Here is a 23,727-nt window from a genome sequence, read left to right on the forward strand (position 1 = left end):
CCTACATGACATTAACCAAGCAGGTGGAGGTGGTCCGGTTTTGACACCGCAGACCTGCAGTAGGCCCGTCGCAAGCTCATGGCTGAGTGGTGGGTAGAGACAGACAAAAGCCAGTGCAAAGGAGCAAAGGTTTTATTATTAGTTGTAACAGTTCATGGATTTGTTGGCTCTCACGTTTATGTTTCTACTGATGCTGCTGTGACATAAGAATTTCCCAGTTTTGGGATCAATAAAGTAAATCTATCTATCTATCTACGCAAATGGGAAAAGGTGAATGAACCATGTCCTGCAGCCAGGGGACACCATAAAGAAAATCAATATAGGTAAATGTCGACTGTATTACTGGAAAAGCACTGATTTATGCTTTTTATTTACACTTAAAAATAGGCTATTTTCATATGCATTATCAGTTTGATTCTGATTATTATGATGTACATTATTAATGTATGTCTTAAAGATTCATGCCAGCCTGAAAAACTTTTCGGCAGCTGAAAAGGTTTATTGAGTTTCACAGGCTGTACCCTCTACATCACATGTCATCTTTGTGTGTGTGTGTGTGTGTTCAAGCTCTCTCGGAGGACAGTGTGTGCAGCACAGTAGCCAGGATGGACAAAAACCCCTTCAGAGCAGTGTCATCTCTTGGCTGCTGCTTTAGAGTCACTTTCACTCCCTCTTCTCCTCTCCCTTCTCCCTCGGCCTCCTTCGCTGGCTCATCCACCGCGCCCTCCATCACCGCTTGATCAGCGTCCCCTCCATCTACTTTCTTTACTCGCTCCTCTCCAGTGTACAGGAGCTCGCCCAGTATGAGGGTGCTGCGGTGTGTGTTCCTGGTGTGTGTGTACAGGTAGACCCTCCAGGGGAGAGTCTGTGGCGGTGTGAAGGCCAGCGTCTGGACGTTGACGAGCTGCAGCGCCGCCTGGAGGCTTTGCGGGGAACAGCGAGGCGGGGCAGGGCAGTGGACGTGCTCCTCCATGCACACGTAGTCTTCCTCCTCTGCCTTTTCCAGGGCACCTAGCAGCAAAAAACACAGAGCAACACCATTGGGAGGCTTTCAAATGTGTGAAAAACCTACTTCTTTAAATGCAATCACTTGACACGATAAGTTAAAGGTGAACTATGCAAAATTGTTAAGTGTTGATTTTAGTGACAGGGTTCCTACACCTTTTCTTAAATCAAATTCAAGCACTTTTCAAGCATTTTCAAGGTGCATTTCCAAGCTTTTCTAGCACCGTACAGCTGTGATAAAGTTAGTTAGATGAGTCTTAACAGTCCTCACTTAACAACCTTTGCCAATTTTGCAGTGGGTCCCAGGCAGCCTGGATTTCCCTTTTGTTTTATTCGCTAGATGTTAATGCACTGTGGTAAACTCTAACCCTTCACACACTCCACCTGTTTGGGAGTCCTTGATATGAAAAAGTTTGGAAACCACCTACACACTGAGGGTGAAGATGTAACAAGCGTGACAAAATAATTACATGCTTGACATTCATCTAGCTGGCTGATATTCAACACAGGTTCTTGAGATTTTACACTGTCAGAATTTCTACACCAGGTTCATTAGCTCCCTTTCATTCCGGCCACGATTCCCGTCCCAGAAGAAGAAGCTTTCGGTGTGAAAGGATTGTTGGGAGGCGTAGCAACTGCTGACAATGTCTCCTTCCATTTCATTACCTCGCTCAGCATGCAGGCCCTGTCGCTGCAGCCACAGGCGTTCAAACTCCTCTGGGCTGAGAGCCGGGGAGAGGGACAAACTGAGGGGGACTCCGTCACCCGAGGCCAGGAAATCAGCAGAGGATTCGAGACGCAGCGTGGAATTCTCCGAGCCTGCGGAGAAAGGTGGAGGAAGGAGGGAGGGAGTAAAGGAGGGAAATGGAAAGGAGAGAGGGAGGACAAAGATGTGGCAAGAGGGAGAGGGAAGGTGGATGGAAGGAGGGAAAGAGACAGAGAAGAAGAATAAAATGGGAAAGGAAGAGAGAGTGAGGATAAGAGTCAGAAAAAGAGATTTGTGAAATAAAGTGGAATACTTTGTCATCCATGTAGCCAAATCAGCAGTTTAGTTTCTCTTTAAAGGACCCAGGTTAATCAAAACAAACAGTTAGGTCCATAAGTATTCTGACAGTGATACAATATTTATAATTTTGTCATTGTACATCACCACAGTGGATTTCAAATGGAGCAATCACAACATGATTGGAGTGCAGCCTTTCAACTTTGATTGAACTTTGATTTGTCATGGAATAATGAGGGGAAAGAAGCACACCTGGCCATGAAACTACTTTTCAGTCAAGTGTCCAATTACTTTTGAGCCTCTGAAAATGGGGTGACAATGTTTAAAACTGGCTGTAATTCCTAAATGATTAATGCTATATTTTTGTTCAACCTCTTAAATGAAAGCTGAAAGTCTGCACTTCAATCACGTCTTGATGACTCCATTTCAAATCCACTGAGGTGGTGTACAAGGGCAAAATTATAAATATTGTGTCACTGTCCAAATACTTATGGACCTAACTGCATTTCTGTACTTAATCTGTGGGAACTCATTTTAAAGCACCCTGCAGATTCTATTTTGACTTCTCATCAACAACTGTGATCGGATCTCCACTAATACCAGTTGCATAAATGTGGATTGAATATGCTTTGGTAGCTTAGAATTCAAGGCTAACGTACCCCAGTTCGCTCCCATTCATGTTCAAACATGTAAAAAAGGGCTCCATGAAACCTGAAAGTCACTAGGCATAGATAATTCAATCATGTAAATACATGGCTACTATGGGCAATTGCATTCAAATTCTTTTTCCAGGCATACTCAAATGTTGCTCCACAGCAGGCCAACAACTGGCTGAACAAGGGAAGCTATTCATAACATGTAAACTAGAAACAGAAGGAGCGCTTGCCGGTCAACATGTCATAACTCGAAATAGCCCAGCTGGAGAGCAGGGGCCTATATGGCACCATGTCTGTTTGCCAGTGGGTCAGCTGTGAGGTCCAGGGGGGCATATCTCCAACTCTATCTGGTGGATTGCCATGAATTTTGGTGGCAACTTTCATGCTGGCTAGAGCATGAAAGTTAGTATATTCTATACCAACTTATGCAACTGCAGGAACAACCCAACGTGGACGAAGCTGACACAGAACTTCCTCCCATCAAGCCAAATCCTTCCTCGTAGCTGAGAGGTGCCGTTTTCACCTCATTTCCAAGTCCAGACGTGACCAGCATCTGGTCGTCAGGGCTTGAAACATCTTTGAAGAAACATTCTCAGCAACACTTTGGATTCCAGCTAGCCATCAGCGTTGAGCTTCAGTAAGACGGCTAGTCGGGATCAAAGACCTTCTAACCAGATGGACACAGACAACGCTTCCCAAGCCTAAAGAGAAGGGCTCACACGTCTGGCAAGGCCACTGTGTGTCACCACCAAATAAACAACCTGGCATTCTTTGGTTAACGAAGAACAGCGAAAGACTTGCATGAGTGACCTAAAAATTAGACTGTTAACCCCTCTAGTCACACCGTTCCACACACACACACACACACACACACACACACACACACACACAGAGGTCAAATCAGGGGCATATGTTCACCAAGTGGAGGAAATGACTGTTGGTTGCAAATGGACTTTATTCCATATGAAATACAACAAACCCATGTAAATACTCTGTGTAAAGACCAGCAAAGGTCGGGTGGATGTTGTAATAGATAGAAGATCTATGCAGCCATTTGATCTGGGGCAATGTGTGGGATTCTTAAAGTAGGTAATAAATGTCTCTTAGCCAGATGTCTAATTAATATGTCATGCCAGATGTCTCTACTCCTTGGGATGAGGAGAAAGTAGATGTAGATGAAGCTTTCAATAGTTTCCCCTATCATTTATGAAAACATGTCAAAGCGAGTATCCTACACAACCAACTTTTGTGATGGCCACACATTTTGAGAGGAAGTCAAAATAGGATCAGTATGTGCTTTAAAATGAATCCTCAAGGATCAACTATAGGAGGATGTTTTGATAAACTTCGGCCCCTTAAAGCTGAGTGGCAAAAGATGACCTCCTCATGAATATTAGTGTGATTATAACTCACCAGTGTGAACCTTGTCGACTGGGCTGGGGCTCAGGGAGCTCAATGAGAGGTCAGTATTGGGTCTGGGGACAGAGGTTACAGGTTCAGGGCTCCCCCCGCTGGTCGACTCTGTCTCTGCAGCACTCTGCTTTAATGGCTCCAGTGTGTTAAAGCTGCGAGCCCATTGGTTGACAGGCTCAGCTGGGCGTCCGATCAGAACACCGAGGGAGGGGTCCGACCTCCGGCCCTGGAGGACCTTCCGTGTCTCCTCTATCCCACAATGCAACAGGCGGTAGTAGAACAGTGCCTGGTCGCGCACGCACATGTCCGTCTCCTCCTCTGGAACACAAAGGAACATTGAAATGAATAATAATCTCTCTCTCTCTCACTCCCTCTCACTCTCTCTCTCTCTCACACACACACATACACACACCTATGCAGTAGTGCAGCAGTCTTCCAAGCATGTCTTGTGTCTCGGCAGGCCGACACAAGAACAGCCTCATGGTGGCGGTTAGTAGCTCCATCTTCACTCCTGGAGAGACTTCGCTTCTCAGTCCATCTATGAAGACCTCCAGCACATAGGGGGCGCTGGAGACACGCTCCCCGTACACACCCAGCAGCCACAGCAAGGCCTGTCTGCCCTGGAGGAGACGCAGGAGGGGGGCGCATACTTTAAAGCATACTGAAACCCAAATGTTGATGCACATGACATCATCACTTATCACAATAAAGAGAAAGGGAAAAGACCTGGCTGTCCTGTACTGTCTCCTCACAGCCTTCCAGAGCCAAACACACAGCCTCACTACACTGAGGACACACCCAGACCAGGTCACGCACTGTTTGCACCACAGCTGGAGGGAGAGAGACACACACAGAAGGCAAGAGGAGTGTGAGTGTGTGTGTGTGTGTGTGTGTGTGTGAGGGGGGATCACATAAATGAGAAAGTGGTTGTGAGGCATGAGCGAGAATGACGGCAACCTGGGAGAACTGTGACATGTCTTCCATTTTATTGCCATTTAACTGAACAAGAACACCTGCGCACTAACAGCTCACAATGTCGTTATACAGAATGGCAGCACCGTGCCAAAAGTTTAAGTGACTTATACCAGAGGTGATGTGCTCCTGTTTGAGCCCCAGCAGTCCAGTGAGGATCTCCAGACATCTGTCGCTGTAGCTCCGCCCAATACGACCTGCATCAAGCACAGCCGCACCCACAGCAATTTGTTTTTCGCATCATGACATGACATTTTTATATTATAATGGCTACTTTTGTCATTATTACGACATATTAACTTATCTTCTCGTAGCAAACTTTTCTCGCTAAAACAACATACTGGCTTATCTATAACATGAAACATTTATTGTTATAATGAGAGGTCTCGGTCGGTGGTGTCGACAACCCCATGAACTGGCACACGGCCTTTCAGAGTGGAATATATATCACAATATATCACAGTAAAATCACAATGCCATCCACTGTGCTCAATAGCAGTGAAGCTCTCAATGTCTCAACTCAAGCATGAAACAGAGCTTGAGCCCATCATGTAAACAAGCCATTCTCAATTTATCCTTTCACCTTTTATCTCATCAGGCCATAGCAGATGTTGTTCTGATTCATATATATGAGTTTCATGTAGTAACACGTTATCCCGTTATAATGAAAAACGTTTTCCTGTTATAGGAGGAAAAGGCTTCATTATCAGGCAAGATTAACATCTCATTGTAACCATAAAAGTTTCTCATGATACTGAGACAAGTTTTTTTCACAGTGGCAGCAATACTCTGCTGTAAAACGTCTGCTTTATTAATATAATAAAAAAGAAATAAATGCAGTTCTGAACATGTTCTCCATACAAAATACCAACATTAGTGCCATAACAATAAGATATATGACACTGAATGTCTCCTCCTCTCCTTCCAGCTGCTATTCAGCAATTATCAGCTGAGACTGTGTGTGTGTGTGTGTGTGTGTGTGTGTTTACCTATAGCTGAGATGGCAGCCTGTGCAGTGTCTGTGTTGACGTCAGTGCAGTATCCCTTGAGCTCGTCCAGCACCAACGCCACGTTCTCATCGTTCACCAGCTCCACCAGCAACTACAAACACAGCAGTTTATTCATTCTCTTTCAGTTTTTGACATAAATTGTTATATGCAATTCAGTGCACATAATGCATTGGTTTTTGATGTAAAACTGATTATATTTTTCCATAGTGTTTCAATAAACAATCAATTCTCTATCTAAACAGAATATTATGAATCAACTAAATTTCCTCTCTGTCACATCGCATTGGTATTAGATTGATAAATAACAATCCCAGAGTTAACAGTGCATTTTCACTCAATAAAACTACACTACAAAGAGTGTTTTGCTCGCTAATTCTCCAGGTTTAATCCACGAGTCTGGGAAACTTGCCAGAAATTCAACAACACTCTCTAAAGCTGGACTGGAATTAAGTTTAACAAGAAATGTGCCTACGAATCAGTGGGAGACTTATGCAAATTGGGCTGTTCTCTGCGGAATTTTGAACTCTGGCAGTGATGGGATTATCAAAGCACAAAACATTTGAGCTTCCTTCTGTGCAAAGTGTCTTTGGTGCATATTAAATGGGTGTACAAGAGATACACTGTGGAAAATGCCACAGTTTGCATGGCATCAGGTAACACTGTTGCACGTACAGGTCCAATGACTCCATGTAATCTACGCAATTTTATCAAACAACAGCAGTGCTCCTGATACTGCAGCACAGTGAAGGAAGTACACCACAGTGCAGGAAAGGCATGATAAGCAGGGCGCAGGAGGGCCAAAACAAGAAGATCAGTGTCAATGAGGAAACAATGGTTTTATGTCCTTGACTGACCCAATCCATACTATTCCATATCTGTTGTCAAATGACCTTATCAGCAGTAAAAAACAGCTTTATATTCAAATGTAAAATTTTGAGATTCACCATTGGGTTTTGGATGGGTTTCTTATTTCCCAACCATCACAGAATGTGCTCCATCTAAAAATCCACTTCAAATAATTAAAAAAAAAAAAATCCATAATCAGGTCTTTCTGACTGCAGCACAGTGAGGGAGTAAAGCAGGCACATCACCTGCATCTTCCTCTGCTTGATGTAGGCTGGCTCGGCGTAGCCACAGAAGAAGCGCTTGTAGTGCGCCCCCATCAGGCCAGGAAGAGAGCGCAGCAGCAACTGGAAGAAGACAGCATATGCTTTTCCTTATTTTTCAATGTTGCTTTATTAAGCCTTATTAATTTTGAATGGCAAATGAGGAGCAAATCCATCTGAGATGTCCACTCAAAGGAACCAGTGACGTGGACATGAACTGAAATCTGCTTACTCTGTACACACACGCACGCGCACACACACGCACACACATTCATTTACATAAGAACACATACAAACAGATAAAATTCAAATATCCACACTTGGCATGCAAAACACAGGTTGTTTACGCACAGACATGGGCTGAAAAACTTTGCATCTCTTCCAACACACCAGCAAACACACTTCCCTTCACACCCCATTCAACCTCACCTGGATGTGGCAGAGAGCGGTGAACCTCATCTCCCTGGAGGCGCTCCCGCAAGCAGCCAGCAAGGGGCCCCGCACGCGCTCCAGGGCCGACAGACTGGCGGCGGGCAGGCCGGAGCAGAGGCTGAGGAAGAGGCTGAGGGTGGCGGCCATGACGGGTGGATGAGGGCTGAGCAGGGACGGGTCCAGCAGGGAGAGGATGTCGAAGAGCTCGTCTTCCGACTGAGGACGGTAGCGCTCGAGGATCTTCAGCACCTCGCACTGACCCCACACGTCACACTCCTTCAGCCTGAGGGGGGAGACACAGAGAGGCTCAGTGGCACTGTGGGCCCGCATCCGTTTTTGAAACCTAGCAGAAGTGGCTTTCGTCCACTTCTGCTAATTTACAGGCCACTCCCTGGTCCTGTGTTTTTTGCAATATATTTTTGTAAAACGACAAACTGCCTCATCTTTAGCTCTTTTTTTCCAGTCCATTCATATTTTTCTTCTTCTGACTGATGAGAATCATGTCATTACTCTAGTAACTTTACCGATAAATGGTACTGTAAACTCTGCAGCCTTGGTAAAGCAATTGTTTGCCCTTACTGTCTTGTTTGCCCATATCCTGTTACCTGAACATGTCAAAACCTGTTCCTCTATACAAATATAGGTCCTTTTTCAATCTTTGCCCTATCATTAACCCCTTACTGCCTGAATTTATTTACAATTATCTACAAAAATAAATTGTTTGTGTTTTTGCCTTCAAGCAGATGCTAAATTATTGGTGGTAGAGTGCTTCCAATACAGTTCTTGGTATGTGTGAAATATGCATCAACAGCATCAGTGGGATACAAACACCACCTTGGCTGCAAAACTGGAAGTGGTTTGAGGCGAATCGGCGACAATAGTCTACAAGGGGTTAAAGTTGCACAATGTAAAAAAAGCACTGAAGACCTTTAGACTCAACTGACAAAAACAGCGGAATAAGCATCAAATGTGATGATTGAGTCTACGTGGTTCTCACTGTGGGCCTGGCTCTCTGATAAGTTGCGTGTTTACTCCCCATTTTGTGTCAGCTCACTCTAAAAAGTCCTTACCACAATCAACCCTGAGTTGTGCACAGCTCTCCTTAAAAAATGAAGCAATAAACCGTTTAATATGTATGTGAAGACAGCGGGCAGGACTGGATTCATTTACATACTGAAATACTGTCAGAGTAAATCCCATGTGGCCAAAAAAAGCTCCTCTGCAAAAATCCCATCATGACAGATGCATGCCGTGCTACAGTGCCAGGAATGTATAACAAATGAAGAATATATAAAAATACATATAAAGTCTATATGAAGAATGTATAAGTCTCTGTATGTACCTTAATATTGTGGATTCAAAATCTCAGTCTCAGACAGCAAAGGTTACAGCTGGAGACTGCCAAAGTGATAATGCTAAGGGAAGTGATGCAAATCATGTGGAGCTCAGATGTTTAGAATCCACATTTTGTTGTGGCATCATGAATCCGTCTTCATCATGCAGTTTTGGTTTTGTTTTCCCGTGTCAGTAGCTGAAAGGCGATATCGGGCAGCAACACCGGAGACAGTTAATCCCAAAACAGACAGCGGGTCCCTGGACATTTACAACCTGCAGTCAAAGCCCCGAGTGATGCAGTTTTTTAACCCATAAATAAGTTTTGTTGCCAAGCAATACGATTCAAACCTCTGCTTGCTTGGAACGGTTGCCTGGCAACATTGATTTATAAAGCAATCAATCAGAGAGCATCGGGAAGCAATTGGGCCTTGCTTATTTCATTAACTACCTGTAGATGGATGGTTTGTGGCAACACAGGCAGACAGAGATACACACACATTCACACACACACAAACACACACTAAGTCTTTATCATATTAACTCAGAGTCGACCTGTTGAGGAGGTGATGAGCGATGGGTTTGTTTATAGCGACTCCTCCTTCCTCTTTCAGGATTTCCTCCAGAGCTCGGAGGCAGTTCACCATCACCACGGGGTCTGGGTCCCTCAGCAGGCTGTACAGCTCATTCACCACCGCAGCGTCTGGACGAGTGACACACATTATGAGTGAAAGGTTGCATGCATGTGACATGAATGCAAATGCAAAGAGCATGAAAAGCACATATTTACACACATGGACAAGCCGTAGACATATTTGCACGGTAAAAGGTGAGGATAATTTTAATGTTTGAGGTGGGCTCCCTCGTGTTGCCTTTGCATCAGGCGCAGTGCGGATGCAACTGGCTCCTTCTTAAACATTTCTATCTTAATAAAATGATTATTAGTACCCTAATGCTAATATATAAGTATGTTCTGGGCAAAACAATAAAGCTGCATGAAGCATTTTTAGTGCATGAGAGACAGGGAGCAAGAGAGAGAAAAGAAAAAAGAATAGGGAATGAAAACAGAGACAGGAACGCAGTCTATCCATCCAACCTATGTCAGAGCTGGCTTGGAGTTTGTGCAGTTTGGCCCAACCCAGCACGGCCACTCGTCGCACACAAGCTGCTCTGTCCCTCAGACCTGCTGTCAGAGGCTGCTCCACGTACTCCACCAGACTGGGCAACCTGAGAGACACACAAATACAGAAAACACAGGAACCAAACGGTTGCAAACAATCACAGGCGAACAACAACAGCTGACCCTGAAATCAGTTTGTACAGCGTCCTACCTGAGGTTGGTCATGTTCCTGAGTGCAAGGCTGCGGACCATGGGGTTTGGATCCTGGCAGTCTTTCCTCAGCGTGTTGATGACCAGCAGGGACAGCTCAGGGTTGAGACTGGCGTAGGAACACAGGAAGACGTAGACCAGCTTCTTCTGGACCACATCCACTGTGGCGCAGGCCTTCACCATCTCACTGAACAGGCCTGATACGTCCACACCCTGAGACATTGCCCTGAGAGAGAGACAGACAGAGACAGGGTCGGGGGAAGACAGTGAAGGTAATGAAAGGACAACAGGGAAACAAGGAGGAGAGAACAAGTGGAAGGCATGAAGAGGAGTAGAAAAAAGGGGAGAAGAGAGAGTAGAAAAGAAAGTAAAGGGGCGGATGAAGCAAAGGAGGATGGCAGAGATGGGAGAGGAGTGAGGAAGAAGAGAATATGGACAAGAGACAGAAAGAACACAAAATACATGAGATGCTCACATATGCTGTATGTTTTGATTCAAGGTGGGGCAAACATGACCCGGCCTGCCAGAAGTGAGCAGCTTCATGAACTTCATTATCAAATCAAGAACTCATCCACTTTCCCTCGTACTGTCTGCTCAGTGTGTCTTCTGTTGCGTTCAGACTGTAATGTTTGAAATTTGCTCACTGAGTCAGCACTGATCTCACACCTGTCTGGCCAGGGAGGGGGTCTCAGTTCTCAAATTTTCTTCCATTTTTTCCCGTTACAACTGTTTTTTTTTTTCTTGCCCACTATGAGGAAGGAAGTGTGTCTGTCTGGCTTTAGCCTACAATAAATGTGTCTGTGTGTCTCCAGCCTACAATAAGGGAGTGTGTCTGTCTGTCTTTAGGCTACAATAAGGAAGTGTGTCTGTCTGTCTTTAGCCTACAATAAATGTGTCTGTGTGTCTTTAGCCTACAATAAGGGAGTGTGTCTGTCTGTCTTTAGGCTACAATAAGGGAGTGTGTCTGTCTGTCCTCAGCCTACAATAAGAGAGTGTGTCTGTCTGTCTTTAGCCTACAATAAGGCAGTGTGTCTGTCTGTCTTTAGCCTACAATAAGGCAGTGTGTCTGTCTGTCTTTAGCCTACAATAAGGGAGTGTGTCTGTCTGTCTTTAGCCTACAATAAATGTGTCTGTGTGTCTCCAGCCTACAATAAGGGTGTCTGTCTGTCTTTAGCCTACAATAAGAGAGTGTGTCTGTCTGTCTGTAGCCTACAATAAGGGTGTCTGTCTGTCTTTAGCCTACAATAAGGAAGTGTGTCTGTGTGTCTTTAGCCTACAATAAGGAAGTGTGTCTGTGTGTCTTTAGCCTACAATAAGGGAGTGTGTCTGTCTGTCCTCACCGTACAATAAGGGAGTATGTCTGTCTGTCCTCACCGTACAATAAGGGAGTGTGTCTGTCTGTCTTTAGCCTACAATAAGGGAGTGTGTCTGTCTGTCTTTAGCCTACAATAAGGGAGTGTGTCTGTCTGTCTTTAGCCTACAATAAGGCAGTGTGTCTGTCTGTCTTTAGCCTACAATAAGGGAGTGTGTCTGTCTGTCTTTAGCCTACAATAAGGGTGTCTGTCTGTCTTTAGCCTACAATAAGGCAGTGTGTCTGTCTATCCTCACCCTACAATAAGGGAGTGTGTCTGTGTGTCTTTAGCCTACAATAAGGCAGTGTGTCTGTGTGTCTTTAGCCTACAATAAGGGTGTCTGTCTGTCTTTAGCCTACAATAAGGCAGTGTGTCTGTCTGTCTTTAGCCTACAATAAGAGAGTGTGTCTGTCTGTCTGTAGCCTACAATAAGGGTGTCTGTCTGTCTTTAGCCTACAATAAGGGTGTCTGTCTGTCTTTAGCCTACAATAAGGGAGTGTGTCTGTCTGTCTTTAGCCTACAATAAGAGAGTGTGTCTGTCTGTCTGTAGCCTACAATAAGGGTGTCTGTCTGTCTGTAGCCTACAATAAGGGTGTCTGTCTGTCTTTAGCCTACAATAAGGGAGTGTGTCTGTCTGTCTTTAGCCTACAATAAGAGAGTGTGTCTGTCTGTCTTTAGCCTACAATAAGGGTGTCTGTCTGTCTTTAGCCTACAATAAGGCAGTGTGTCTGTCTGTCTTTAGCCTACAATAAGAGAGTGTGTCTGTCTGTCTTTAGCCTACAATAAGGCAGTGTGTCTGTCTGTCTTTAGCCTACAATAAGGGAGTGTGTCTGTCTGTCTTTAGCCTACAATAAGGGGGTGTGTCTGTCTGTCTCCAGCCTACAATAAGGCAGTGTGTCTGTCTGTCTTTAGCCTACAATAAGGGAGTGTGTCTGTCTGTCTTTAGCCTACAATAAGGGAGTGTGTCTGTCTGTCCTCAGCCTACAATAAGGGAGTGTGTCTGTCTGTCCTCAGCCTACAATAAGGGTGTCTGTCTGTCTTTAGCCTACAATAAGGGAGTGTGTCTGTCTGTCCTCAGCCTACAATAAGGGAGTGTGTCTGTCTGTCCTCAGCCTACAATAAGGGTGTCTGTCTGTCTTTAGCCTACAATAAGGCAGTGTGTCTGTCTGTCCTCAGCCTACAATAAGGGAGGTGTCTGTCTGTCCTCAGCCTACCTGACGACCTTGAGGATGGTGTTCCTGTAGCGGAGGTGGTCGGACTGGACATTGGGGTTGGACAGAGCTCTCCTCAGCTCCCTCACCATGTCCTCGCTGCCCAGATAAGGCATGCTGGCTGCAAGGGCAACAAGACACATCCAGCACATTGAGAAAAAAAAAAAAAACAACCACACCAAATACTGACTTACAGCTTGGTCACTGTCAGAAGAGGGAGAAGCAAAGGCCCTGTGACACCGGGGTTAACAATATGAGTTTCTTCACATGGACATTTAAAATAGTAGTAGACAAAAATTAGGCTGTATTTTCAATTCACTACTGATTTATTGGAACAGCGTTGTAAGGTAACAGGGTGGAAGGTATCGTGCTAGTTTTATTCAGTGAAACACACCTCATAAACCTACAAGACAGCGACTTTCTATTCTGCGGCTATGTATATAGACATTTACATTTGTATTCTTTAAACTTATTTACCATATACTTACCTTGTATACTTCAACCAGGCTTACTTTCATGCATGACACTGCCGAAACGATTAGTTTGTTTACAGTCGCTCTGCCGACTTCCGCATTTCTTCTTCTGTTTGGTCAAAACGGGGCGGTAAAATAAGCGTAGAGTCGTATGCTGCCCCCTGATGGCTAGGAACGGAAATTACCATCTACATTTCTGCACCACCAAGTATCCCATAAAAGAATACGAGCACAACAAAGTGGCTATCGTCCGTACATGGAGAAACTTAAAACTGAGAAGAATCCAGGCTGGAGAGAGAGAATTCAGATTGTGATAGACTGTGATAGATACACTCCATAACTTTGTATGGGTGGGCGAACACATTAGGATAATTTTCCACCAGACAATCCATTTAGGAAATATACAGTACAGGCCAAAAGTTTGGACACACCTTCTCATTCAATGCGTTTTCTTTATTTTCATGACTATTTACATTGAAGATTCTAACTGAAGGCATCAAAACTATGAATGAACACATGTGGAGTTATGTACTTAACAAAAAAAGGTGAAATAACTGAAAACATATTTTATATTCTAGTTTCTTCAAAATAGCCACCCTTTGCTCTGATTACTGCTCGGCACACTCTTGGCATTCTCTCGATGAGCTTCAAGAGGTAGTCACCTGAAATGGTTTTCACTTCACAGGTGTGCCTTATTAGGGTTAATTAGTGGAATTTCTTGCTTTATCAATGGGGTTGGGACCATCAATTGTGTTGTGCAGAAGTCAGGTTACTACACAGCCGACAGCCCTATTGGACAACTGTTAAAATTCATATTATGGCAAGAACCAATCAGCTAACTAAAGAAAAACGAGTGGCCATCATTACTTTAAGAAATGAAGGTCAGTCAGTCCGGAAAATTGCAAAAACTTTAACTGTGTCCCCAAGTGGAGTCGCAAAAACCATCAAGCGCTACAACGAAACTGGCACACATGAGGACCGACCCAGGAAAGGAAGACCAAGAGTCACCTCTGCTTCTGAGGACAAGTTCATCCGAGTCACCAGCCTCAGAAATGGCAAGTTAACAGCAGCTCAGATCAGAGACCAGATAAATGCCACACAGAGTTCTAGCAGCAGACCCATCTCTAGAACAACTGTTAAGAGGAGACTGCGCGAATCAGGCCTTCATGGTCAAATAGCTGCTAGGAAACCACTGCTAAGGAGAGGCAACAAGCAGAAGAGATTTGTTTGGGCCAAGAAACACAAGGAATGGACATTAGACCAGTGGAAATCTGTGCTTTGGTCTGATGAGTCCAAATTTGAGATCTTTGGTTCCAACCGCCGTGTCTTTGTGAGACGCAGAAAAGGTGAACGGATGGATTCCACATGCCTGGTTCCCACTGTGAAGCATGGAGGAGGAGGTGTGATGGTGTGGGGGTGTTTTGCTGGTGACACTGTTGGGGATTTATTCAAAATTGAAGGCACACTGAACCAGCTTGGCTACCACAGCATCCTGCAGCGACATGCCATCCCATCCGGTTTGCGTTTAGTTGGACGATCATTTATTTTTCAACAGGACAATGACCCCAAACACACCTCCAGGCTGTGTAAGGGCTATTTGACCAAGAAGGAGAGTGATGGAGTGCTGCAGCAGATGACCTGGCCTCCACAGTCACCGGACCTGAACCCAATCGAGATGGTTTGGGGTGAGCTGGACCGCAGAGTGAAGGCAAAGGGGCCAACAAGTGCTAAACACCTCTGGGAACTCCTTCAAGACTGTTGGAAAACCATTTCAGGTGACTACCTCTTGAAGCTCATCAAGGGAATACCAAGAGTGTGCAAAGCAGTAATCAGAGCAAAGGGTGGCTATTTTGAAGAAACTAGAATATAAAACATGTTTTCAGTTATTTCACCTTTTTTTGTTAAGTACGTAACTCCACGTGTTCATTCATAGTTTTGATTCCTTCAGTTAGAATGTACAATGTAAATAGTCATGAAAATAAAGAAAACGCATTGAATGAGAAGGTGTGTCCAAACTTTTGGCCTGTACTGTATATATTTAGGGCCCGAGCCCTCCAGAGGAGAGGGCCCTATTGTTATTTTTTTTAAATTCAGTTGAGTTGTACAAATGTCTGCACCAGATTTGGGTATGATAGTAGCGATGACAATAAATCTTCAAACTGAAAATACATTCTCATACATTTGCTAATGGACATATATCTTCTCATGAGTTAAATTACATTCAAGTTGTCCAAGATGTGCTGGGCCTTCTTGTAACCCCATCAACACCACAGAATATAAGATTCCCCCTAGTGGGACAACAAATTTAACCTTGAACCCCTGGCAGGTCCTGGACCCCCCGACAGGTGTATATCCTATGTAACGCAGCTGTTGAATCAAACTACAACAGCAAAACGCAATTCTTCTGCAAAGTATTCACATCACACACCCAAACAGTAGTTAGGTACGTGTTGATGATGGTTTTATTGATTGTGAAAAGCAGGGAAATCTACAAACACAAACAGCCTCAGACTTCCAGCAAGCAAGGCCGGCCCCCGTCCAAAGGCAAACATCCGCTCCACCCGCCCCCACAGGCTGGGGTTTACAAGGCAGAGCTTCATCAACAGGAAGGGGGGTGGGCTTTGTGCTGGACAGCCAATCAGCTAAGAGAGATGGCACTCCGAACACCGACACCGGTCCAGGGAAAGCTGCTCAACCCTCTCTCTGGGACATGTGGGCGGAGCCAGGTGCCATGACAGATGGACCAATTTTTATTCACAAGATACATTCACCAACATGAGACATCAATATCAACCACTTCCAAAAGAAAAAGACAAAAACAAAAAACAAATTCCCCACAGCCACACAGCCCTATAACACCCACATGATGATAAAACTCTATCTCTTGCTCTCTCTCTCACACTCACACACACACACTTACACTATTTTTTCCATCATTCACCGAATTTGGCAAATAACTTTTTGGAATGTTTCTTTCTTTGCAACTGAAACAATCATTTTCAGAGAATACTTTTTTTTGCATTTGGACAAAATATACAAACACAGCTGTCTGTGTTGAGTAGGCAGGGGAAGTAAAGGCAACAGAGCACAGATAATTGTAGAAGGGATAGTTGAGGGGCAGTGGAGCATGCTACCCTGAATTTACATTTTGCTCCATGATGGTGAACGGTAAGCGTGGCTGGGGATTTAGTGGCTCCTGGTAGGATACCAAACATGGATAAATATAGTTTGTGCTGTTCATTCCCTCCCCCACCTTTAAGAGATGATGGCGATGAGGATTTTGGTCTGTTTGCTCTCAGCCTTTTGGCTGAACAGGGGAATGAGATGGACAGCAAGAGCAACACACTCACCCAAAAATATACCCCCACACACACAGTCACCAACCCACACACACACGCTTACCAACCCACACACACACGCTCACCAACCCACACACACACACACACACACACACACACACACACACACACACACACCAGAGTGCGTCAGAGGGGCAGTAGTGTCTATGACAGATTGGGGCTTGGGGCAGGGCTGGTGGAGCTGTTGTCCTGATTGGCTGCTTGGCTTCCTCTGGGCGGGACCTCAATAATGCGGGGTTTGTCAATGATGCGAGCGCGACGGTCGCCTTTCTCTACGATTCCAATGATCCAGGCTCCACCCATCGCCCCCTGACCTCCGAACCCAGAGCCCTGGCTTTTCATCTCGGAGCAAAACTTTGCTGCCTGCTCTCTGGGCAGACACACCAGTAGCCCACCTGCAGAGAGAGAGAGAGAGAGAGAGAGAGAGAGAGAGAGAGAGAGAGGAGATGGCAGAGTGAGAATGATACACATTGCTTTGCTGAAACTATCCTTTTATTTAAAAATCAGCCAATCAGGGTTATGTATAATCACTATAATGAGGCTCTTCACTGATCACAACTCACACATTTCAGTGTTGTTGCAGTGTGAAATCTGCCTGAACTCTAAGAATTAAATTTCTGCAAGAAGCCCTTCAGGTGACAGTTTGGGTTCTCACCTATATACGGGTAACTGGGTGAATTGCTTGTTCTTGCAACAGGAAATGAGCTGAGGGGTCAACCCTAGAGGATTTATTACACTCGTGTGGAGTAGCAGACTGTTCTTAAGTCTCTGTGTGTTCATACCAGAAGTCTCAGCTGACGTGCCCTGAACCAGGTTGAAGAGGTTTCCACAGGCTTTACTGATGGCGGCCATCTTGGCTATGATTGGCAGGTTGTGGATGACGAAGGCCACCTCGTTTCGTTGCTGTGCTGCCAGGTTGTTAGCGTGGCCCAACAACCCAAAACCAGTCACGTCCGTTGCTGCGTGGGCCTGGAACTTGTGCATCAGGCCTGCCGCTGGAGAAAAACAAAACATATCTATATATACACATCACTAATGACAGGTACAATGTTTCTAAGGACTCGCTAACTTTATTTGTAAGGCACTTTGCTTTTTGCTAAGGATAACAAAGTACTTTATGATCAAGACAGAAAAAAAATGATAATAATAAAAAATAAAAAAATAGTTACTCAAAAGCTGCCAGTGGTAAAAACAAAGACAGAGCAGGTATAAACTGATGTGGATTCTTGATTTACAAAACATACAAATTCAGAGTTTTTAGAGGAAACAAACTGTGGCATATAAAAACCATGTAGAATGTCTCATTATATAAGTTTCAGCTTTTTAGTTTTTGAGAAGTGCTTCACTGTTAAGACAGAGATTAAACCAGAGAGATACCAAAAAATCTCACATATTCAGCTTTTCTGAAAATATCTAACAAGTACCCACAGCAGATCCATGTCATTTAATTTGTAACTGCTTTAAATATAATTACATTTTTTTTTTATATAATCCAACATTTTTTCCTTTTTTTAATGTTGGCTGTAAGGCTGTCAGTATAGTCAGATTAACTTTTACGACCCAGTGAAACTGGCTGTTATATAATTTTATTTTATTTTAAAGATGAAATGGCCAATAATCTTTATGGAGCAACATCAAAAGGAAAACCTCAGCGCACTTTGTGACCAAAGGTTAATTCACCTGTGCGATTTAGTGTTGCCATGGAGAACATGGCTTCCTGATAGGCCTCTTTCACCTCCTCCTTGGTGACAACCAGCTTGATCTTGTTCCATCTTTCAGGCTGGTGAAGACAGAAGCGGTGGACAGAGAGGGTGAAGTGGAAAATACAATCAATCTTCAGCAGAGAAATGTGTCAATAACATGACGCGACACTGCCACTGGAAATGTTGTGCGCAACATTTGTGCCGAGCTGCTGACCTGGTCAAGCCATTGGTGAGCGTTGACGGCAACCTGCGTCCCCAAAGGTTTAGTGAGAACCAAGACGTCACCTGGAACCGCACCATCTGGCCTGGAACACACACACACGCGCACACTCACACACGCTTTATAAGAGGCTCATTTCATGCCAAATCTCTTTTGTTGGAACAGCAAAACTGACAAAGGCTATTGTATTTATGATCAGATTTGAAGGAAAAATCCACCCGAAGACCTTTAACACTGTTTGAGCTATTGGTGATGTGCCTTGCATTTCTGGGTTCATTTTATTGTTTGTGTGTGAATTTGGTCAAACAAAGACGAGGTGAAATCACATCAAAAATAAATATTGCTTTTTAGATCAATCATGAGGCTTCTTTCTATAGCAATCGTTCCACAATCAACAATACAGGGCGAAATCCTTAATAGAAGAGGCAGTGATACCAATTTCTCCACCGACAGTGGCTTACTGATTAACTAGCTGGCAGGTTTGCTACATTTATAATCCTATCCTTGACTAAAAACAACAAACTAATGCCTGCTCTCTGGTTGTTGTGTTCAAGTGAATACATCACAAAATAACTCCTGGACCGCACTGAACATCGCAAACAGGTAATGTCTAACAGCGTGATATAACCCAAGGTTGTACTTTGCAAAAATGACTTGCTTGCTGCTGACGTAACAGAGACACAGGGACACATCAGAGTTTTCACACTCACATAATGAACTCGTTAGGCTGGCAGACAACTGAAGCTACTCCTCCAATGATGATCCAGGGGTTAACCACTGTCTGGCCACCTGTCACCGAAGTGCCTCCCTCCTCTGCAGCGTCACGAAACCCTCGCATCATCAGCGGCATCACACGCTCACGCTCCTGGTTAATATATGCACACACAACAAATTGGAAACAGTTTATAAGGGAGGACAACTGGTATCAGCTAAATGAAGTCAGCATATTTAAGTAAAACTCACACAATCAGCACTTACTGTAACATTCACACACTGACAACAATGACCTCAGCAAACACACACACACACACACACACACACACACACACACACACACACACACACACAACTGCACCTTCTCATTCATCTTCTGGCTGACACTCAGCAGCATCAGCATGTTGTCACACTCTGTGATGCCCATGGCGTAGAGATCACTGAGGACGTTAGCACATGCTATCCTGCCCTGAGAGAGCGAGAGAGAGAGAGAGAGCAAGAGAGAGAAATAAAACATAAGGACATGAAACTGGTGCTGCTTTAATTGATCCCATGAGTGCAGGTACAAGTTATGACACACTGTGTGTTGATTGTGTAACGAATGGTCACTCTGATGTTCAGGAGTCTGTTGTTTGTGCTGTTTTTCTCACTCAGCAAAATAACACATACTTTGGACAAGTAGTGCTACTTTATTTGGACGGGTGAAAATTTGTACATGTTCCATCTGTGCACATGTGTTTGAAGAGGCTGGAAAGGCCTTCTTCACAATTACAGGAGAGCCAACAATAAAGCATGCGGGAAATGTATTATGTTATGCATGTGCACTGTGCTTTGGGATTTCGGGGAAACACTAGTCATTTCAATTTTTTAATGTTACTTGGAAGGTAATAGGATATAGTAGGAGAGGCACAGCCACAGGCTCATTCTTGAATATTCATTGCGGAGAGCAGCTAAAACAGCAGGTGTCTGCTGCATTTTAGTATACAGCCTTTGCCTTCAAAGAAATTAAAGTGTGATTGAATTAAACATTCTGAATCTCAATAAATTCTTATAAACTCAATCAAATCATGCCATATCTTTCTGAGGTTATTTCCCATTCCAGTGTCCACAATTTATGTGAGTGCCCCAACAGTCCTGGCACCAGCTGGTGCCTTGACCTCTGACCCAGCACTGGCCATGCAAGTGCTATGCAAGCTGGGGATAAGCCCTGGCTCTGGTCCATTTCCTTTGAGAGCACGCACATGAACTGAAAAGGCTGGAAAACTTAGTAACTTGGAAGGCATAAGATTGTGTTTTTTCCCACAAACAAGATTCATATAGTAACTGAATGGTTATTTTTTATTGAAAGGTCTGCAATCAGGCATCATAAACGTAAACTTTATGGCAGAACAGTTGTATCAGATTGTATTAGATTGTACAGGTAGACCCAGTAAAGTGGCTATTGAGGGTGTATAATGCTAGAAGTATCTGACAGAAATTGCCAAAAGGCACAGTTATGGCTACAGCTACTGGAACAGGAACTAACTTTGGCACACAAATGTCCACTTCCACACAAAATTAATGCCAAAGGCCTCCTCAGTAGTATGCATTTATAAAAATGCAAGGACATTACACTTTGTATGCACTAACTGTGATTCATCATATACATGCCCAAGAATAATCATGTGTGGATGGCTGATGTCTTTTTTGTAATTTTCCAAAGACAGATTGATTATTACTGTAAGGTTGTGAGTACATTTCCCTGGTGTCGAAACGCATCTGCATTTACTGACAATAAAAATGCTATCTCTGCAAGTGGTGGACATGTCTGTTGGGAGTTGCAGGCGACTTTGACACAGTAATGTGCTTGTGATGTCACTCTGAGGCCAGCCACCTGACTCACCGACTGAGCCAAGGCTGCCATTAGGGACAGCAGTTCACTTTAAACGTATTTGAATGTGTTGTGCTTCAGCATGACCTGGTGCTGTGCTGCCATTTTCAATAAAAGGACAGTCCTGCTAGTTAACTCACCATCATGTAAGGATCCTCTACCAGAGGGTAGAAGAAGTCAGTGGTCTGGACCAGAGAGAGCCCTCCATGCCTCAGAGGAGTCACACAGGAGTCCATTCCTATACCTTTAAACAATCAGAGCACAGCGTCATGTACAGGTGCATGGACACACACACAAATCAGTATTACTACAGACCACAAATCCACTGACTTAATTTCCTAATGCCCATATTCCAGAGCCCTATCCATGACAGTGAAGTAAGCACACACAGTCCTGCAGTATGTGTATATTAGCAGAGTGAAGTAACTGAGCACGGAGGCCGAGATGAACTCTGCACCCAAAGCATCAGGAACATTTCTGCTGATTCATACTCGCTTGACAATTTCACAACTCACTGAACTTGTGTGCATTTTACTTTTCACAAGAAGTTGCTACGCTAATAACGCTAATAAGTTTTTTTTTATGTGCAACGTTGCGTTCACAACCTAGCTGAATGATGTCTTTTATGGACAGATATGGCTACGTTAGGGTTAAGTTGAAGTTTTATTCCTCCAAAGCGGCGCACCTGTCAAGTGACGTGCCGTGCGGGTTAGCAGTGTTAGCCACAGCTAGCTAAGTCCCTTTCCTCGTATCAGTGCATGGAGCACGCAGGCTAGCTGTGCTAACTCACATAGCCTTCCGCTCTGATGGTACATTTGACAACAGCACCATGTGTGTCTGCTCCGGCGGCTCTCCGAGTCTTACCCAGTCGAGGGCCCGGCAGCTGTTGGCTGAACTCCGAGGTTTGGTCCCCGGCCTTTCCTGCCCCGGAGCGGTCGGGCTCCAGTCCCGCCAGGAGTTTGAGCAGAGCCTCCTGCGGGACCTTGCAGCCTCATCCCTTCAGGTCCGAGTAGGCGGTGAGACGGAACCCGCGCTCCAGGCCGTGCTCCTCGGGTTTGAACGATTTGTATCCGGGGGGGAAACACCTCTCGGTCCCCACAGCCTCGGCCGGGGGGGTCGGGGATGTGGAGCCCGACATGTCTGTCTGAAGGGGGCTTCACACGGACAATGCCGGTCGCCTTAACCGGTAGATAGAAGAAACGCGGATGAATGGGGCCGCGTCTGTCGAGCGCCTGCCTTGAAGCAGGAGACCAGAGTAAAGTCAGCCACAATTAAAACAGGACTTCCGGTTGTTAAACATAATAAAACCCAGTTTTGTGAAACATCATAGTTTTGTATGACAACACTAAGCAGCACATTGATATTCTAGTCGAGCTATATCCCACAGGCGTCAAAGAGTCTAGTTAGGACCAGAGCACTAAAATGGGAAGAAAAAACACATTATAAAGTACATATTTCATATAACACCAGATAGGAGCCAGGGTTAATGCAACCTTTTATTTTGAAGGCCAAGTTTCCGGTCTCATTCTGAATAATTGTGTGTTTAACTTGACGCAGCAGAGGAAGTGAGCCTCGGCTCTTTAGCTTTCAGGTGTATCCTGCTAATTAGTGTTTTCTTAATACCATCTTTAGTCCGTGCTTATTCTGTTGCGTGCATTTTTAATACAAAGTATGTTGTTTAAATTGGAGTTTCACCGGATATCTTTTCTGATGAAGTTTGTGAAGAGAGGCAGTGGGAACAATGCATTGGCATGTCACCCTCATCCAGGTTAATGGTTTCTTCTCTGTTGTAGGCTACATTTTTTTATTCATAGAAACTGAAATAAGTTTCTACGGTTTAATTTGAAGTCACAGGCCTCAGCTCACTGAACATAGTTGAACCTGCAAACCATGTAGTCATGTGCATATTGATGATTGTCATGGTGTGACTTTTCCACTAGGGGGGGCTACGGCCCTAGGTAGCTCTGCGTATTTTGGCTGTGTGCTTGCAGCATTCAGTGTAGGTGCAATCCTATAGTATCCTGCATCTAATGGTCCAGAAGCTGAGGTGGTAAGGCTCAGCAACATGGGTCTGGTTGTGACAACTATCGAGAACACACACACCCTCTTCATCTCCAGGGAGCCTTGACCCACGGTCCTATCCTTTATAGGAGGTGCTGCTGTTCCTTACAGGCCTGTTTGATCGTGGTCATGCAGCCTCTACCTTGGGACTGTGCAGCAGCAATCACAGCGGGCCATGGTGGTTTTGGCCACTTTACCGTCAGGTACCACCCTCTGGTAAGGTGGTTCCTGTTTGGGCCATGTAGGCTGAGGCTTCCCACCCAGCGTTTCACTCCTCAGTGGGACCTGTGGGATCTGGGTGGCTTCACTGGGTCACCTTTTGAACGGCTGGCTCAGGTGGGTGTGGACGGAGCCTCTATCCATCAAGATAGCTCTTCTCCTGGCTCTCATGTTGGCCATGCGAGTGGTGGATTTGTGTGTCTTGTCTGTTCATCCCTCCTTCATGTCAGTCAGCAACGATAAGGGGTTGGTGATACTGCGTCCCAATTCGTCCTTCTGGCCAAAG

The 23,727-nt window shown here is 44.7% G+C and overlaps 2 protein-coding genes across 3 annotated transcripts; both read right to left on the reverse strand.

Moving 5' to 3' along the window:
- Positions 1-116: 116 nt before the first annotated feature.
- On the reverse strand, positions 117-13,393 carry ap4b1 (adaptor related protein complex 4 subunit beta 1). Its single transcript, XM_030056471.1, has 14 exons — positions 13,311-13,393; positions 12,826-12,943; positions 10,261-10,485; positions 10,026-10,156; positions 9,485-9,632; positions 7,595-7,880; positions 7,151-7,249; positions 6,039-6,150; positions 5,163-5,246; positions 4,804-4,907; positions 4,490-4,697; positions 4,078-4,395; positions 1,672-1,824; positions 117-1,011 (listed from the first exon to the last, which is right to left on the reverse strand). Exons 2-14 carry the CDS (start codon positions 12,936-12,938, stop codon positions 563-565), a joined length of 2,430 nt encoding a protein of 809 aa, XP_029912331.1. The 5' UTR covers positions 12,939-12,943; positions 13,311-13,393; the 3' UTR covers positions 117-562.
- A 2,337-nt stretch (positions 13,394-15,730) lies between these two features.
- On the reverse strand, positions 15,731-22,421 carry sephs3 (selenophosphate synthetase 3). 2 transcript variants are annotated; one of them, XM_030056349.1, is made up of 9 exons: positions 22,026-22,421; positions 21,302-21,405; positions 19,653-19,760; positions 19,288-19,442; positions 18,572-18,662; positions 18,335-18,434; positions 17,437-17,649; positions 16,752-17,049; positions 15,731-16,713 (listed from the first exon to the last, which is right to left on the reverse strand). In XM_030056349.1, the coding sequence occupies exons 1-8, from the start codon at positions 22,297-22,299 to the stop codon at positions 16,799-16,801; spliced, it is 1,296 nt and encodes a 431-aa protein (XP_029912209.1). In that variant the 5' UTR covers positions 22,300-22,421; the 3' UTR covers positions 15,731-16,713; positions 16,752-16,798. The 2 variants fall into 2 exon arrangements, with proteins under 2 accessions (XP_029912209.1, XP_029912208.1); XM_030056348.1 differs by having other exon boundaries at positions 15,731-17,049.
- Positions 22,422-23,727: the final 1,306 nt, after the last annotated feature.

The sequence above is a fragment of the Myripristis murdjan genome, chromosome 7 (genome assembly GCF_902150065.1).
Source record: "Myripristis murdjan chromosome 7, fMyrMur1.1, whole genome shotgun sequence".
Classification (NCBI taxonomy): Eukaryota; Metazoa; Chordata; class Actinopteri; order Holocentriformes; family Holocentridae; genus Myripristis; species Myripristis murdjan.

Coding starts and splice junctions, on each gene's coding strand:
- ap4b1 (XM_030056471.1), bottom strand. CDS start 12,938: ATGCCTTATCTGGGCAGCGAGGACATGGTGAGGGAGCTGAGGAGAGCT. Junction 4,396..4,489: donor ACTGCTGCACTACTGCATAG/GTGTGTGTATGT, acceptor TTTGTGTTCCAG/AGGAGGAGACGGACATGTGC. Junction 1,825..4,077: donor AGTCGACAAGGTTCACACTG/GTGAGTTATAAT, acceptor CTTTCTCCGCAG/GCTCGGAGAATTCCACGCTG.